The 15126-nt window shown below is 48.1% G+C and overlaps 1 protein-coding gene and 1 long non-coding RNA gene across 2 annotated transcripts; both read left to right on the forward strand.

The window, feature by feature from the left end:
- Positions 1-909: 909 nt before the first annotated feature.
- LOC135373757 (uncharacterized) lies at positions 910-6642 on the forward strand. The gene is made up of 3 exons (XR_010416576.1): positions 910-942; positions 1032-1100; positions 6604-6642. It is a non-coding gene; the product is annotated as an uncharacterized LOC135373757 (long non-coding RNA).
- Positions 6643-10792: 4150 nt separating this feature from the next.
- On the forward strand, positions 10793-12838 carry LOC135373763 (uncharacterized protein K02A2.6-like). Its single transcript, XM_064606851.1, has one exon. It carries the CDS (start codon positions 10793-10795, stop codon positions 12836-12838), a length of 2046 nt encoding a protein of 681 aa, XP_064462921.1.
- The last annotated feature ends 2288 nt before the right edge of the window (positions 12839-15126 follow it).

Consider the following 15126-nt stretch of genomic DNA (forward strand, 5'->3'; position numbering starts at 1 on the left):
CGGTACGTGAGCGTCGGCGCGTCAGTCGACAGGAGAAGGGCAGTCGTGATGCTGTCGTCGTGAGCCGGACGGTGAAATGCTGCACGGCTGCAGAGGTGGGCGTGCCGTGCTGGACGGTGAGGCCGCAGGTGGAAAGGCGCCGGGTACGTTAACGGCGAGGTTTGCTGGCGGTGGGTCCATGTATAGCGCTGTGGTAGTGCTCGTCGCAGGCGTCGTCAGGAATTTGGGATAGTAACGAGCCGAATTGTATCCGAACATGGTGTTCGTTGTTCGGGTCACCAAATGTAGAGGAGGTGGTGTTCCTCTACATGAGTCCCGACCGGCGATGATGGTATGCCACGGAGAGGCGATGACGGTGGCCTATCTCCATGGCCGCGCCGGTGGAACTGAGGCAGGTGCTCCAGGCGCGTGGCCATCTTCGTCGTTGTCCACGGCCCGCTACAGTTTGCTGGCAGTACACGGATATCAGTTTATTTTGTTTTAATGATGTTTCAGGGTCCTGAAAAGTAGGCAGGCGATTTTGAGTGGCTCCCTGATGAGCTGGGCATTGACCATGGGCCAAGCAATCTTGTTGTACTGAGGGGTCGAGAGTATAGCTGATTTAAACACGCTAGGTGTATCTCCGGAATGTCTGGAATGTGAGCAGTGAAGAACAACGTGCTCTCGACGGACATGCGCTGAGTGATAATTACCAGTTTCATCAATTGGTACTTACCTGAAGTTGAACTGGAATTATACAAAGTATATGGAAGGACTTACTACCATGGTTCACGTATCATTTTTCCTTTGGTTCCGCTGAAAGCAGCCGTATTCAAAGCTTTGAAAAGACAACACTGACGCGTTTCCTCCTCTCCCCTGAGCTCAGCGCCCCTCTTATCTGACTCTTGGCGGAGAGCCGTGTGTGCCTGTCGGCAGCCGGAATAAGCACATGAAGCCAAATGGGTGAGGACCCCATTTATTGAAAATAGTAGAAGTCTCAACAGCTTCTTGCTGTATTTATTTTCGGGGGCCCTGGTTCAATCTTCCACCAGCACGGAAGTCCTGCGTGCTACTGTAAAAGAAAAGAAAAGGAGGGAACATCAACATAGTGCTGATCCAGGGTAAGGCACAAGACTAGGTCGGGAAGACGCTTCCCCATGATCGTAGTGCCTGCATATATTTCGTGTAATTCCAGCTTCTACTTCAGGTATTCGCGGATTGATTGTTCTGAGCTTCTGTTGTCCATTTCATCTCATGTACGGCCTAGGTCCCTCACATGTTACCCCACCTTTTATGACGATACGCATTGCAAACTTAGTTTTTTAATAAGAATTCTGGTCGATTTCAAGAACTTTAGTCGTCAACATCTCGTCGATATCTTTGCTCGTAATCGAATGTTTCTGATCACCCTTACGGAGGTTACTCAGGACCGACTTATTTCACGATTACTATTGTTTGCTTTTGTTGCTACTTATTTTTGTATGGCTCAAACTACTGTGTGTGCTGCGTATATTGAATATTATTGTCCGCCTTCTTTCCTTTTTCTTTTCCTAGCATCTTTTTTCTGGTTTCATGTTTTTTAGTGATCAAGTTTGCACTGTTATGCAGGCCTTTCCGGCTGTTCACGGGCACCTCAGAAATAAATAAATGTGATTGAAATTGAATTGCGCGGCCTATAAAACGGTCGTCGGAGTAGCATTCTTTGCGGTATTGTTCCCGGGAATATTTTTTCCTAAAAGTCTCACGCGTGGTCGGGGCGGGTTACACGTGCTGGCTATCACGGAGCGATGTCTAGTACTTTAGATCCGTGCTCACTTTGAGACTTTTCACCGTCCTGATCATCCGGTGTGCGCTTTGGTGCATTATTTCGTCGGTCATGCAGACCGGTGGATCACCGATACCACTGACAGCCGTCCGAGAGCAGAAGTTCCTGCCCCACTTTTCGCAGCTTGCGTAGCTGCCGTCAGACACGTACGCGAGATGTCCCCGGACATCTCTCCAGACGTCAGACGTCTCTCCCTGGGGCGCCAGAGATTTCTACGCCGCACTCATGGAGGCGCTGCTGGTTCCCTCCCTGCCTGGTGTCGTGGGTGGGCTTTCTGGGAGTGCTTGCCGTCGTATCATGGCTGGCTGGTCGGACGCTCGTCGTGCGAGTCTCCAGTGGAAGCTGGCTCATGGTGTCCTGCCGCTCCGTGAGCGTTTACACTTCCATATCTGTCGCACGGATCACTCCCGTCTTGTGGCATCTCGGAGTCGATACGGAGCACTGCTTCCTTCAGCGTTAGATTCCGCTGCTTCTGCGGAGCAGAGTGGTGGTTGTCTTTGAGCTTCCGTGGGTCGAATGGGCTACCGTAAGGTTAATGGAAAGTTGCAGCAAAGAATCGGAAACATTTGGCATGTCTGATTGCAGAAATAAATTTCCAAATTTGGATACGCCGGTGCTGGTTGGCCTTCGATGGCCCCGACTGCCGTGGGTTAGGTCTGTTTCAGGCTGTTCGTGCTGGACTACGGGCGCTCATCACGAGGGAATACGAAGTGCTCTGTCCAGTCTAGTGCTCCCGCCGCTGGCTGTGCTCCACTCGTATCTTCCGCATGATCAGGGTGAGTGGCACATTCTGTTCTAGCCAGTTTGCTAGACTTGTACTGTCCCCTGTCGCGACTCTACCGTATATCATGGATCGCATGGTATCGCATGGTATGGTCCGTACAAACAGCAATCTCCCTTTGGAGCGTTGTTACCCTGCCTTTCAGAACAGCACGCTTTTAGTGTTCCTGTGAGTGAGCCTACCTTCCTACCTTCCTCCATAAGTGAGCCTACCTCCATAGGTAGCTCTCGTGCTTGATGACAATACATACCTCGAAAAAGATGTTCCTCTGGAAGAAATGTTGTGTCGGTGTATCTTGCATGAGCTGCGCTGAGATCTCCTGGGTGCGCAACCACTGTTCATGTCTACCTCCATAGACTGAATAGGAGTGTACTTCCCGCCTCCACGGAATATTCTAGTTTTAAAAAAATGCAAAAAAGCATCAAAGGGCAGAAGTTCCGCCGGAATATTACGTGGAGCATTCACACGGCGCCAGCATATATTGAGTGCCGTAGAGAATTGGCCCTGTCGTCTGCCTAGGAATATCTTGTGGCTGACCCGGAGGATATTCCCCGTGGCCGAATGAGCTCGAAAGAGCATGACGTCGCACTCACGTGACAACAGAAAGCTATGACGTTTTGCACATCTTCCGCTGGAATATTCTGGGTAATGCCGCTCGTATGAATACACGGATTATGTCACGTGTATAGTGCTCCGCGTTGGAATGCTCATGTGCATCCTTCACCTAAGGCACGACATATTTTGTGCTGTCTAGCAGTCTGTACACATCGAATGTCTTATGACCCTTGGGTTTCGATTATAAATAAAATCAACAATTCTTAAGTTTTTAATCGTTCCTGGTAGAAGTACACTAAAATTCTAGAAAGGGAAAGGAAAGTGCATGGCTCCTGGAGCGGCATTTGTGAGAAGTATGTCTTCGTCACACGTTTCCAATAAGGATCGTGATAATCCTGGTCTTATAGGTGGCCACTCAACTTTTATGAGCATGCAGTTCTAGCTGTTTTCAATTATTCAAGTGGGAGAGACAAAAAACGTGTCACATCGTGGTTGCTTTTACGATGCCGTTTTATTTTAATGAACACACAAAACACACATACACGTGTCAGACGTACCAAGAGGTCACCCTCTATTATATTTCTTTATCAACATTATTTTCTCTCATCTTACCCGTCACCTTTGCGACAAGCGTGCAGACAAGGGTTGTTAACAAAACAGAGAGAGAGAGAGAGAGAGAGATAAAGAAACTGACAAGGAAAAAAAATGTAAGTGACCTCTTGGGAGTTGTGGCACATGCCCAGACGGTACAGAATATACGAGGACTGCAGATCACGGCCGCTGACTGTGCTTCACCCCCTCGTGTGCCGTCGTTCACTCCTTTGCTGGTCGGCTGCCCGTTTGCTGCGTACAGACAAACAGAATCCCAATTATTTGTCTCGCATTTCACGACACGTGTCAAAGACATTTCACTTTCAAAACATGCGCACTGGATCAACACTAGCTGCCGCTGCATAAGCACTTGACAAAGTTATTCCCGCGCTGTAGCTGTAGTAGTTCTGGCTCGTAGTTCTGTAGAGTCGACTCTTGAGGGTGGACGAAAACGCCTCAGCGCGGCTCTCGTGACGTCATCCCTATGGCAATGACTCCCGTTCTAAAATTCGGGTATTCAACACTGGGAGTCCTCGAGAGTCGACTCCCACCGACTCTCCTCTCGATGTGGGTCGCTGGAGCGGATGACATACGTGGCTCTCATGCGTCACGACTGCGACTCGCGGGTCGAACGAGTTTAATAAACGAACGCGACCGTATGTCAGTTTGCCTCTGGGCAAGGGATAGGGTACGGTTTCAAGACACCACAAGGGAGCAGTAAGGGGGTATTCCTTGGCCGGCATGGATCCACACAAGGATCCATGCAGTGGCGTATCTAGGGTGTGGCAGGTGTGGACAGGTGCCATGGGCGCCAGGTGAATAGGGGCGCCATTATGTGGTCGGGTGTGAATGTGCCAGGTCGGGTACTCAACCTGGCATATTCATAAATGATCTAAAGCACCCGCCATTAGAGAGGTTGTAGTGTGAAACCTAGTGCGGACCACACGAAAACGCATCGCCAAGGACATCATGTTAACCATGTTGCCATGGGCGCAGGTAGCTCTAGATATGCCACTGGATCCATGTGTGCCTCAACGTCGTAATGCTACCCCGTTATTGGGAGAGGGACCGATAATGTCGTACCACGTGGGGCGAGGCGGAAACTGAAGAGGTGCAGTGACTGCTGAAACCCACCTGCATAACGTACTGGGTATCATGCTCACGGCCAGCCCGTTCTCTTCGTAAATTTCTTCTGTCACGCACAGGCTGTGCAACGGGCACCTCCTGGTACCCTGACTACAGCATTCTACAGCGAACTCGCTAGTGAGCACCTTGTGCATATAATAATCGGGCCTTGTAAGGAACTTGTGAGTAATAGGAGTGACTTGCAACAACGTTCATGCGATATATTATTTTAACTTTACATGCCATGTAAACTTTATTTTTCAGGAACAGGATATATACAGGATTTCACCTAACGTGTTATTAACTACTGTAAGAATCTGCTTGTCCGAAAAAGATGCGGTCAACGGTATTTATCTTCTGGGAACTTTTGCTACGGCTTGGGTCTGTTTTCAGTTATTCCGTCAGTTTTCAGTTGGTTTTCAGTTTGAATATGACTGGCCAAAACTGTTGTACTCGTTATGGTCCAGTCGTTGTTCCCTTTTTCTTTTGAGGTAGGGCCAATGTGGATTTAGTCAGGTAGCGAAGGCGGGAAAAAAATAAAATATGTCCCGGCAACACTGTCATCTCCGTGACTCGAGCGATCCCTGGGTGTTGATAGCACAGGTACAGTCGTACACAAAAAATATTTACGACGCGCGCATGGGTCTCGCATATACTAGTTGTTTATTCATAATTTAAGTATAGAAAAAGCTATCTGTTGCCCCACTAGTACACATATAGGAAATCATCTACCACCTGAGTACGTTTCCATATCCTGCTCCACTGCGCATGTGTAGCAGTAGGCTCGTTCATATGGCTCGTTTGTCCGTGCATTCTTGTATCCGTGCCGTGTGCCCGTGTATTGTTGTAATGCGAAGTTCGTACACTCCTTGGATTAAACAGGAAGCGACGTTCACATCTCGAAGCTGTAGACCAAGGTTAACACGTGTGAAGAGATGAGTGATATGCATTCCGTGCAGCTGGACCCGCGAAACAAAGGTTTTGTCATGGCAAGACCGGCCATGATAGCGTGAGTGTTAGGGAATCAGCTGTGCACCAACGATGCCATGTTTTTTTTGCAACGGACCCATGATGACCACTCATTGAAGAAATACAAACGGCTAATCACTGCCTGTTCGTTTAGGTCTAGGTGAGGGATGAACCTTAAGTGAAACTTCCTGTTTAGTTGTGGTTATCACGTACCCTTCGTCAAAACCTGTGATAACTTTCGAGCTGATATGTGTGGCATCAAACCTGATATGATTTATTGTTTTCTGTTCTGGTCTGGTATTGCTGCCCTGGGTGATTAGTATGGTTCGCTCAGGAAAGGGAAAGGGAATACAGCGCAAACGAAGTACGCGAATGCAAACGCGCCATGGTTAATTATGCACTGCTTATTATTCATGCTGCGGACGTCATATCTGGCGTCATTTATTTACAAAAGCAGTAGCCGCGCAACGGATGGATGGCGCTGACAGTCTCTAGCATGGCGTCATCTGAAGATGCAGGGCCCTACGAGAGTTTCGCTACCTGTCTATATATACCTTGGTATAGGGCGCTTAAATCATTATGGATCCTGTTCCCCATGTTGTGCAGTCCAATCAGAGATTTTTCATCGGGAAGACGTGCGGATGGTCCTATTGCTATCTATTTAGCTAGTTTATTTAACCTCTGTCGCGTTCTTGGTGCTGTCAATTCTCACTATACTGTTTTTAGCGAAGGCCGATTGAATGGTACACTTTTAAATGGGCCGTCTTGTACTACTTAGGAAATGTTAAAAGAAGACCCTCAGCACAAGAGCCGCTGGTATACCTATACACTGACCTACTGGGCGCTGACTTCATCATTGACACGATATTTAAAGGTGTGTGACGTGTTGAAAGGACTCTTGGGTATTGCAGGTCAACAGCATACGTGAATTTAAGAAAAAGCAGAATTTTACATAATAGAAGGGCTTCCAAGGCCCCGAAATACGGATGATTTTCAGATTGAAGGATTTTCATGGGTGTCAAGGCGATGTACAGGTACGCCCTACAGCGGCGAGCGGGCTTGTTCAACCGTTCAGAGGTACAGAGCCGTATATTAAAAGGGAGTCTGGCCATTGGGAGGAGTCACAAAAAGAGGCTCGACCTGTCAATCACAGTTTCGCTCCTCTGATTGGTTTGCTTTTTACCAAGGGGGTCGCCATGACACCATACTGCCACCGAAAATGGCGACGAAAACAAACACAGTGAAGCGGGGATTTTGTGACAAAAAATTTTCACAGACTAACCTTATTTTACGCTGCAAATGTACATCCTAATATAAATTTCTCAGAAATCAGTTTCAACTTATGCTCATCCATCAATATCTAACTGAAAATAAAATACGTTTTGTCGCCGGTGTTAGACCTAGTGAACACGGCGATCGCGGCGATCACAACGAAATCATAACAAAAACGGCGCTGTGCTGTACAACCTTATTTTTAACAGCTGGATTTCATGGATATAAACATTCTTGCCTCTTATATTCCAACTATTCATGTAGATTTGTTTAAAAATCATACCGACAACAGAATGTGTTCCAGCAGGTGGTTCTGCCGGCAGCGGTACGACGACGGAAGCAGACGACAATTCCCGACGTACCTTACGCTCCCTAGGTGGCGCTTATCAAATTTGCACCAACAATCCACTAGTTTTGCAGATTGCGAGAGGTATCCATTTCAATCCCATCCAATCCACTTGCCACCCAAAATGGCGCTGCCCATGTTGGATAGGGGGGCAAATAGTGAGGATAAGCTGATTGATAGCGCCCCATATTTCAAGACTTCATTGGTCGGAAAGCTGAAAAAGTGGGTGGAGCTTCAGGTATAGGCATGACCCATTAATGGCCAGACTCCCTTTTAATATACGGCTCTGCAGAGGTGAGGACGAGTGCGCTGTTAGCGACACACAGCGGTAGCGTCGATATTACATCATCACTTCATTGATTACAGCCGCTATGTGTATCGCGTCTAGCGCTGCAGCCCTCTGAACTCGAGTGAGCAAGCCTGCTTCCGCCCGCCGCTAGGGTGTTGCGCTGAGGACAAAGTGAACAGCTCGAGTGTTCCGTAAACATTTGTCGGGGTCTGTACCATGGGCGCTGAATGCAGGAGGGGGGGGGAGGGGAAGGCGAAATACAATTGCATCTTCAGTTACACATGGAGTAGCTGAACATGGTATCAAACTCAGCGATGTTGTGTAATCACCATCAACGGTTTTTGCACGCTCCAGATAACATGGACATCATGAAAAAAATATGCATAAGGGAGGGCAAATGCAAGAGATGATCCCGCAGATGTTGCCGTAGATTTGTGCTTAAAATGGAGATCTTGGAAGTTCTACTGATGGGGCTCACGAGCTCCACTCCCCACCCTCCCACCCCCGGCAGACTGAAAACGCTCGGTACAGAGGAGGGGGGGGGGATTTCGACCGGTCTGCCTGCCTGGATTGGCGGCACGTTGCTTGGGGGAGCGATGAAAGGGGTGGGGGAAGAGGAAGGCTCACACGTCTGTACAGTTGGCGACTTTCATGTTTACGTTTAGAAATGTTTTCATGTTTCTGTATTCGTATATGCTTAGAACGTTCATTGATAACACCACTGCGAAAGGCGACAAAGTAAGCGACATGTCAGACGGGGTACACACTTGGTCCTGCGTGTTTTCGGCGTTGTCTAACCCATATTTTGTTACGTTCATAATAGCGCCTTGAACACAAGATACACACTTGTCCTTCGACTCCTGCTTACCATGATGAAGTTGGTCAGGTGAAATCCACTTGACAGGACAAGTGGGTACTTGGTGTTAGTCGCCGCCCCCGTACTCTTGGGGTTGGCTACGTACGTAGACTGCTCGTCGTCCAGTCCTATGAGGATGGTAGTGATGAACATCTCCATCACTAGTTTCAGGCCCGATGCGCGCTTCGTGGACCTGTAGATCTGGGTGCTGTTGTACGTGACCGTGGATCTAGGATGTTAGGAAACCAGGAAGGCATTGAATCACATCGCAGTTGGACTTACAGAAACGTCCTGGAAAGGTAAAAACAGAAACGCAGGGAGGCGCGACCCGATCTTGCTACTCAGAAGTGGACACGGGATATCATTTGCCGCTCAGAAATCGTTCCGAAGCGCATGCACATGCGTTTCAGGTGTTTTGGAGGAGACGGCTAACGTCGCGCCCCAAACCCCATGCATTTGTCTCGCTGTGACGCGGACCTCAGTCGCCTGGATGGCATTCTCTGGATCAATTCCAGAACGCATGCTGAGAAAAAGAGCTCTTGCGAACGCTACGGAAAGGTCAATTAGTCTGACGCCACCTTGAGTAAATGAGGCCTGAGCGCTAGTCGACATCACGTAGGTTTCCCAAAATAGGAGTCGACCAATCAGCTGTGACCGTAGCTATGACGAACCGCATGGGTAACACATAGTAGCCAGATTAAAAGTCTGCCTTTGAAATCGTCTGCGGCGATTGAGTGAAGGGGCATCCTGACTTGTCTCAGTATATATAGTGATGTGAGAGGCATTACTGCGCTAAAGTTGCGTATTTCCTGCAGGTGTGTCGTCGTTCTTACGTCTAAGACAATATTCGACTGCAATGCAAGCAGGGGCAAGTGAAGCCAAAATCTCTAGTTATTTTTTTTCCCTTAAAACCAAACCAAACCAAAGGGGCGCTAAAGTGCAAAAAGTTATCTTCGTGAAATGAAAGATGTCGTTACCTTGACAGTAAAGCAAAAGCAGTGTGGTTCATCCCTTGCGTCGTTCGTGATTCATGAATGAAAGAAAGCGCTATTTAATCTCTGCCTCTTTCTCAAGAACGTCGAAAATTGCGTAGCGGGCTCTCACTGGTGTCCTCGAACAATGCTGCCCAACTATCGCGGGAGGTCGTTTGAGGGGACCAATCCGAGGCCTTTCCCCACTGCAGCGTCTCTGGAGAAAAAGTGGGAGAGCGTAAATTGCGGTTCCTTTTGCTCGTAGATCACGAACGGCACAACGTATGAACCACGTTCTTTTTGTACCACTGTCAAGGTAACTGAATGTTTCAAGGAGAAAATACGAGAGACTATTTATTGGAGGCAGCCCGGTCCACAAGCATATTCGAAGGGTTTCGACCTACCCGCGCAAAAAATATGGCAAAGCGGACTGTTATACCGTACTCTTTCCACTGTTATTCCTAATCGAAAGAGTAATTCCCCTGCCGCACGAGCTGGAATCATGACTTCAAGTGTTTAAAGCCAATAATGTCACGCGCTCGGCACCACGCCACACGGAGTTTCTGTTTACGGAGATCGCAAGACCCATTCGCCGATTAATTGCCTACTCTCGCGAGTAACAATTTTATCCCCCCATAGAACCACTTTGTGCAGCGTGGGCAGAGCCGTAGCCATTCGGGAGGGGGGGAGGGGGGAGGCAGCCGGCCTGGTCGCCCTCGCCAGAGAAGGCGTGAACGGCATGTCCTGGCAGGATGCTTGGACAGTATAATGCGGCAATGGAGAGAATTAGAATTTACGGCCTCGGCAGTGCAAATAACCGTTTTGTTTTCTTTGTTTACAGAGCGTCTGACAGCAGCGAGGGAGGCGCGGGGGGTTACGTTTATCCTGCCCTGCGCGCAACCTCGCTACGCGACTGTAGTGAAGTACTGTAATCGGCGCAACTGAAAGAGGCGGTCTGGCAACAGGGCGTCTAAAAAAGAGGGAGAGGAGAAAAAGAACATGGCGGAGGCGGCCATGCTACAGAAACGTGCTACGAAGAAAATCCATGTAATCCGCGTAATTGTAATGCTTTATTGAGTTACTAAATAAACAGAAGGTAATGTCCAAAGAAGTCACCACAACTGGCGACGAGGATTTCACACCCAGGGCAAGAGAAGACAGCACAATGCAGCCATTTGTCACTCCCATCGCTGTATTCGACCCACATGGTGAGCCCTCATCCATTGCCCAAAGATGGGAGAAAAATGGTTGAATCGCCTAGAAAACTTCATTGTGGCGTCGAACGTCAAAGACAAGAAACAGCAAAAAGCAATGCTACTGCACTTCGCGGGAGAGCAATTTTTCGACATTTACGAGGCGCTTGGTGGCACCGCCGAAGACGACTTTGAGAAGACAAAGAAACTCCTCACAGATCACTTCAAGCCTAAGAAGAACATAGTCTTCGAGCAACATGTCTTTCGGCAAGCGGTACAACAGCAAGGAGAAACTATCTCTGAGTACTTCGTTCGACTCAAGAAGCTAGCATCAACCTGTGAGTTCGCGAACGAGGACCAAGCGTTGCTGGCGCAAATGATAGAAGGCATCACGTCCACTAAGTTGAGAAGACAAGCGCTAAGAGACCCCAGTATCACCCTAGAAAAATTAAAAGAACTTGGGCAAGCACACGAGCAAGCAGAACTGCAAGCCGACAAGATGGAAGGAACTCCAGAAAACACACAAAAAGTAAACGCGGTGAAAGGAAAGCACTACAAACTCAAAAAGAAACAACCCAGTGGCAACAAAAGTGGAAAAAAATGTTGGGGATGCGGAGGCACATGGCCCCACAAGGATGGAAAAACGTCTTGTCCAGCGTGGGAAGTAACATGTACAAACTGTCAGAAATTACATCACTTCGCGAAACACTGCCGAAACAACACTGGAAAGGGGAAGCCATCCGTGAAAACAATAACGTCAAAAGAACAAGAAGACAGCTCCGATGACAACTCGATATACAATGTAAGGACAGCGAACAAAACCTTACCAAAGGTCAGAGTCAACATTGGACCTGTGAGCACGCAAGCACTCATTGACACTGGCTCGTCGGTGAACCTTGTGGACGCCGAGACCTTCCAAAAGATCCAGTTAAAAAGCGACCTGGAACTTACTCCAACCAGCACACAGTACTTTGCCTATGGGAGCCACGCCAAGTTGCCCATCATAGGAAAATTCAAAACAGAGATTCACGTTGGAGACAAGAGACAGCCGGCAGAAGTGGCAGTGGTGAACAAAGTGGCTGAAAACATCATTGGTTACGAGACTGCAGATGCTTTAGGTATCATAAAAATAACCCTCAACATAAATGCAGAGCAGACACTAGACCCACAAGAAGAATTCCCTCAACTATTTCAAGGGATGGGAAAGCTCAAAGGTCTGCAAGTTCATCTGCATGTAGACCCCTCGGTTACACCAGTTGCCCAACCACACAGAAGGATACCGCTTCACATAAGAAAAGCTGTGGAGGAGAAACTGAAAGAACTAGAAGACGGTGACATCATCGAGAGAGTGTCTGGGCCAACACCTTGGATGTCCCCCCTAGTAATTGTGCCTAAGCCAGGGAAGGAGGAGATAAGACTGTGCTTGGACATGCGTGAACCAAACAAGGCCATCAAACGTGAACGACACGTAATGCCCACAATAGATGACATCATCTGCACCGTGAGCGGAGCAAAGATGTTCTCCAAACTTGACTTGAGGGATGGGTATCATCAGCTGGAACTAGCAGAGGATTCCCGACACATAACCACATTTTCTGCCCACTGTGGAATATACCGTTACAAGCGGTTAAATTTTGGCATATCCTCTGCCGCTGAGGTTTTCCAAGAAGTGATCCGACAAGTCATCAATGGTGTAGAGGGAGTTATAAACGCAAGTGACGATATTATTGTGTCAGGAAAGACAATAGAGGAACATAATCAACGACTCCATCTAGTGCTCCAGCGACTGTCAAAAGCAGGACTAGTGCTAAATGCCAAGAAATGTGTGTTCAGAAGGACCTCCCTGAAATTCTTTTTACTGCTCTTTACATCAGAAGGCATAAAACCAGATCCAGAAAAGGTGAAATCAATATGCAGACTTTCTCAGCCAAAGGATGTGCGTGAGATCCGAAGCTTCTTGGGAATGGTAACATACTGTGCCCGATTCCTCCCAAGGTTAGCACAAGTAGTGGAGCCACTGCGACAACTCACCAAAAAAGGGGTGGAATTTGTGTGGACAGCAAGACACAGCGATGCTTTCAATTAAGCTAAAAAGCTGATGTCCGAAGAACGAAAGCTAGCCTACTTTGACCCCTCACACAAGACAGAGCTCACTGTGGATGCAGGACCGAAAGGAGTGGGAGCTATTTTGAGTCAAGTAACAAGAAAAAACAAATCTCGGGTGATTGCCTACCACAGTAGACCACTCTCTCCAGTCGAACAAAGATATTCACAAATAGAGAGAGAGCTTCTAGCCATCCTGTCAGCCATCACACACTTTCATCTGTATCTGTATGGTGCTCCGTTCTCAGTACAGACAGACCATAAACCACTTGTGAGTATCCTTCAAAACTCAAGGTGCATGGTATCAGCTAGAATGGAAAGAATGCTGCTGAAGCTACAACAATACACATTCCAAGTGCGACACATTGTAGGGTCAAGCAACCCTGCTGACTTCTTATCACGAAACGTGGTGGAAGACAAGGAACTGAAAGAAACTGCAGTGGAGGAGTATGTCAACCACATAGCCCAGCAAGCATGTCCAAAAGCTCTAACTCTGGAACTGATAGAAGAAGCAACAAAGAACGATGCAATCCTGAGCAAACTGTCAGAAGTATTACAGACCAAACCTTGCAGTAACAGCTCATGGACACAAGAAATAAGTCCATTCAAGGCCATCGCAAATGAACTCTCAGTGACAGCGAAAGGAGCTATACTCAGAGGAAATCGACTGGTCATCCCTGAATCCCTGCAGAAAAAAGTAATTCAACTAGCCCATCGAGGACACATGGGGATTCGCAAAACAAAGCAGCTTCTCCGTGAGAAGGTGTGGTTTAAAGGAATCGATAGAGCAGTAGAAAATGGCTGTGAAGACCTGCATACCCTGCCAAGCCGTCGTGCAAGAAAACATACGTACACCTATAATAATGACTAAACTGCCTGAAGGACCGTGGCAAAATCTTGCGTTAGATTTTGCAGGACCATTTCCCGATGGACAGTACCTGTTAGTGCTCGTCGATGAATACTCAAGATTTCCTGTAATACGGACTCTAAAGTCTTTGGACACTGACAGAGTAACCAAAGCTCTACGAGACATTTTTACCCTTTTCGGTATGCCTGTCAAGGTGAAAACAGATAACGGACCCCCCTTCTCAGGATACAAATTCAAATACTTCATGGCAGACTTGGGGATCCACCACCACTTAATTACTCCCTTGTGGCCGGAGGCAAATGGGGAAGTGGAGAGACTCATGCGTACCATAAACAAGACTGCCCGAGCAGCCAACACTGAAGGAAGAGATTGGAAAATCGAACTCGAGCACTTCCTACTTAAAAGGCGGAATCAACCCAATGTATTCTCTATGGGCATTGCTTTGGGAAGTTCATCTCGAAAACTACTGCAGTAATGGAGCAGTACGCCGAGCTGGTAATACATGGGCAAATTCTGCACGTCCTGACATATTTTTATCTGAATACAGCAAATAGGCGAATTTAGACGATTTTTTGTTTCTGTGAATGCGAATACATGGAGTCCTATGGGAGCAGCAGAAATTACTTCCTCAGACCTTTCAGCGACAAAATAAACGCCTGAAAAATATGTCAGGACATGCATCTGTGTCCCCTGCTGACAGTACAAGCTAAGTTGCAACGTTAACATTCGTATTATTCAAGATGAATGGGACAAATGTGTGGACATTTGTCGTCTGCTAGCATAGGCTGCATTGTGCTGCCCCCAGTGGGCTTCCGCTCCGGGAGAGGGGATACATCGAGATGGGAGGTGCGAGAGCGAGAGGGAAGGCAAACGGCTACGTGGCTATGTGCACTGCGTGAGGTTGTTGTTTCAACCACGACCTACTACTATACTAGAGACCTGGACAGCTGGCGATCCCCTATGGGAGAGACAGGTCACGGGTTAGTTACGTTAGTGACCGCTGCAAGCGCCACATAGCATTATTGGGGAGAGGAATCACCCTCGCCACCGCCTTTAGTCTGCTACGAAGGGTACACAGGCTGTTCCTAAGCACGCGCTATTATCTCTTATACTGCTTCGTCGTTGTCAACACAGCCTACCATACATCGCCGCGGTTTCGACAAGCCACGTGGTAACGAATAGTGCGAGCTAGCGCCAAATCCCATAGCCAAGCGGCGATTGCCAGAACTACTACCCCGGTGCTGGGAGCATTGCGGCTGTCCAGGTCTCTAGTATAGTAGTAGGTCATGGTTTCAACCTGCCTTGGCGACGGGCCAGAACGGCGCGTGTCTTATCATGGTGAATGACTTTGCCTGCTCTATCCGGCGTCAGCGTCGTGCATCGATATTCCTCACGCATGGCCT

This window comes from Ornithodoros turicata, unplaced genomic scaffold, assembly GCF_037126465.1.
Source record: "Ornithodoros turicata isolate Travis unplaced genomic scaffold, ASM3712646v1 Chromosome31, whole genome shotgun sequence".
Classification (NCBI taxonomy): Eukaryota; Metazoa; Arthropoda; class Arachnida; order Ixodida; family Argasidae; genus Ornithodoros; species Ornithodoros turicata.

What these genes read in the sequence shown, in the direction of transcription:
- LOC135373763 (XM_064606851.1), top strand. Translation starts at nt 10,793, where the DNA reads ATGGGAGAAAAATGGTTGAATCGCCTAGAAAACTTCATTGTGGCGTCG.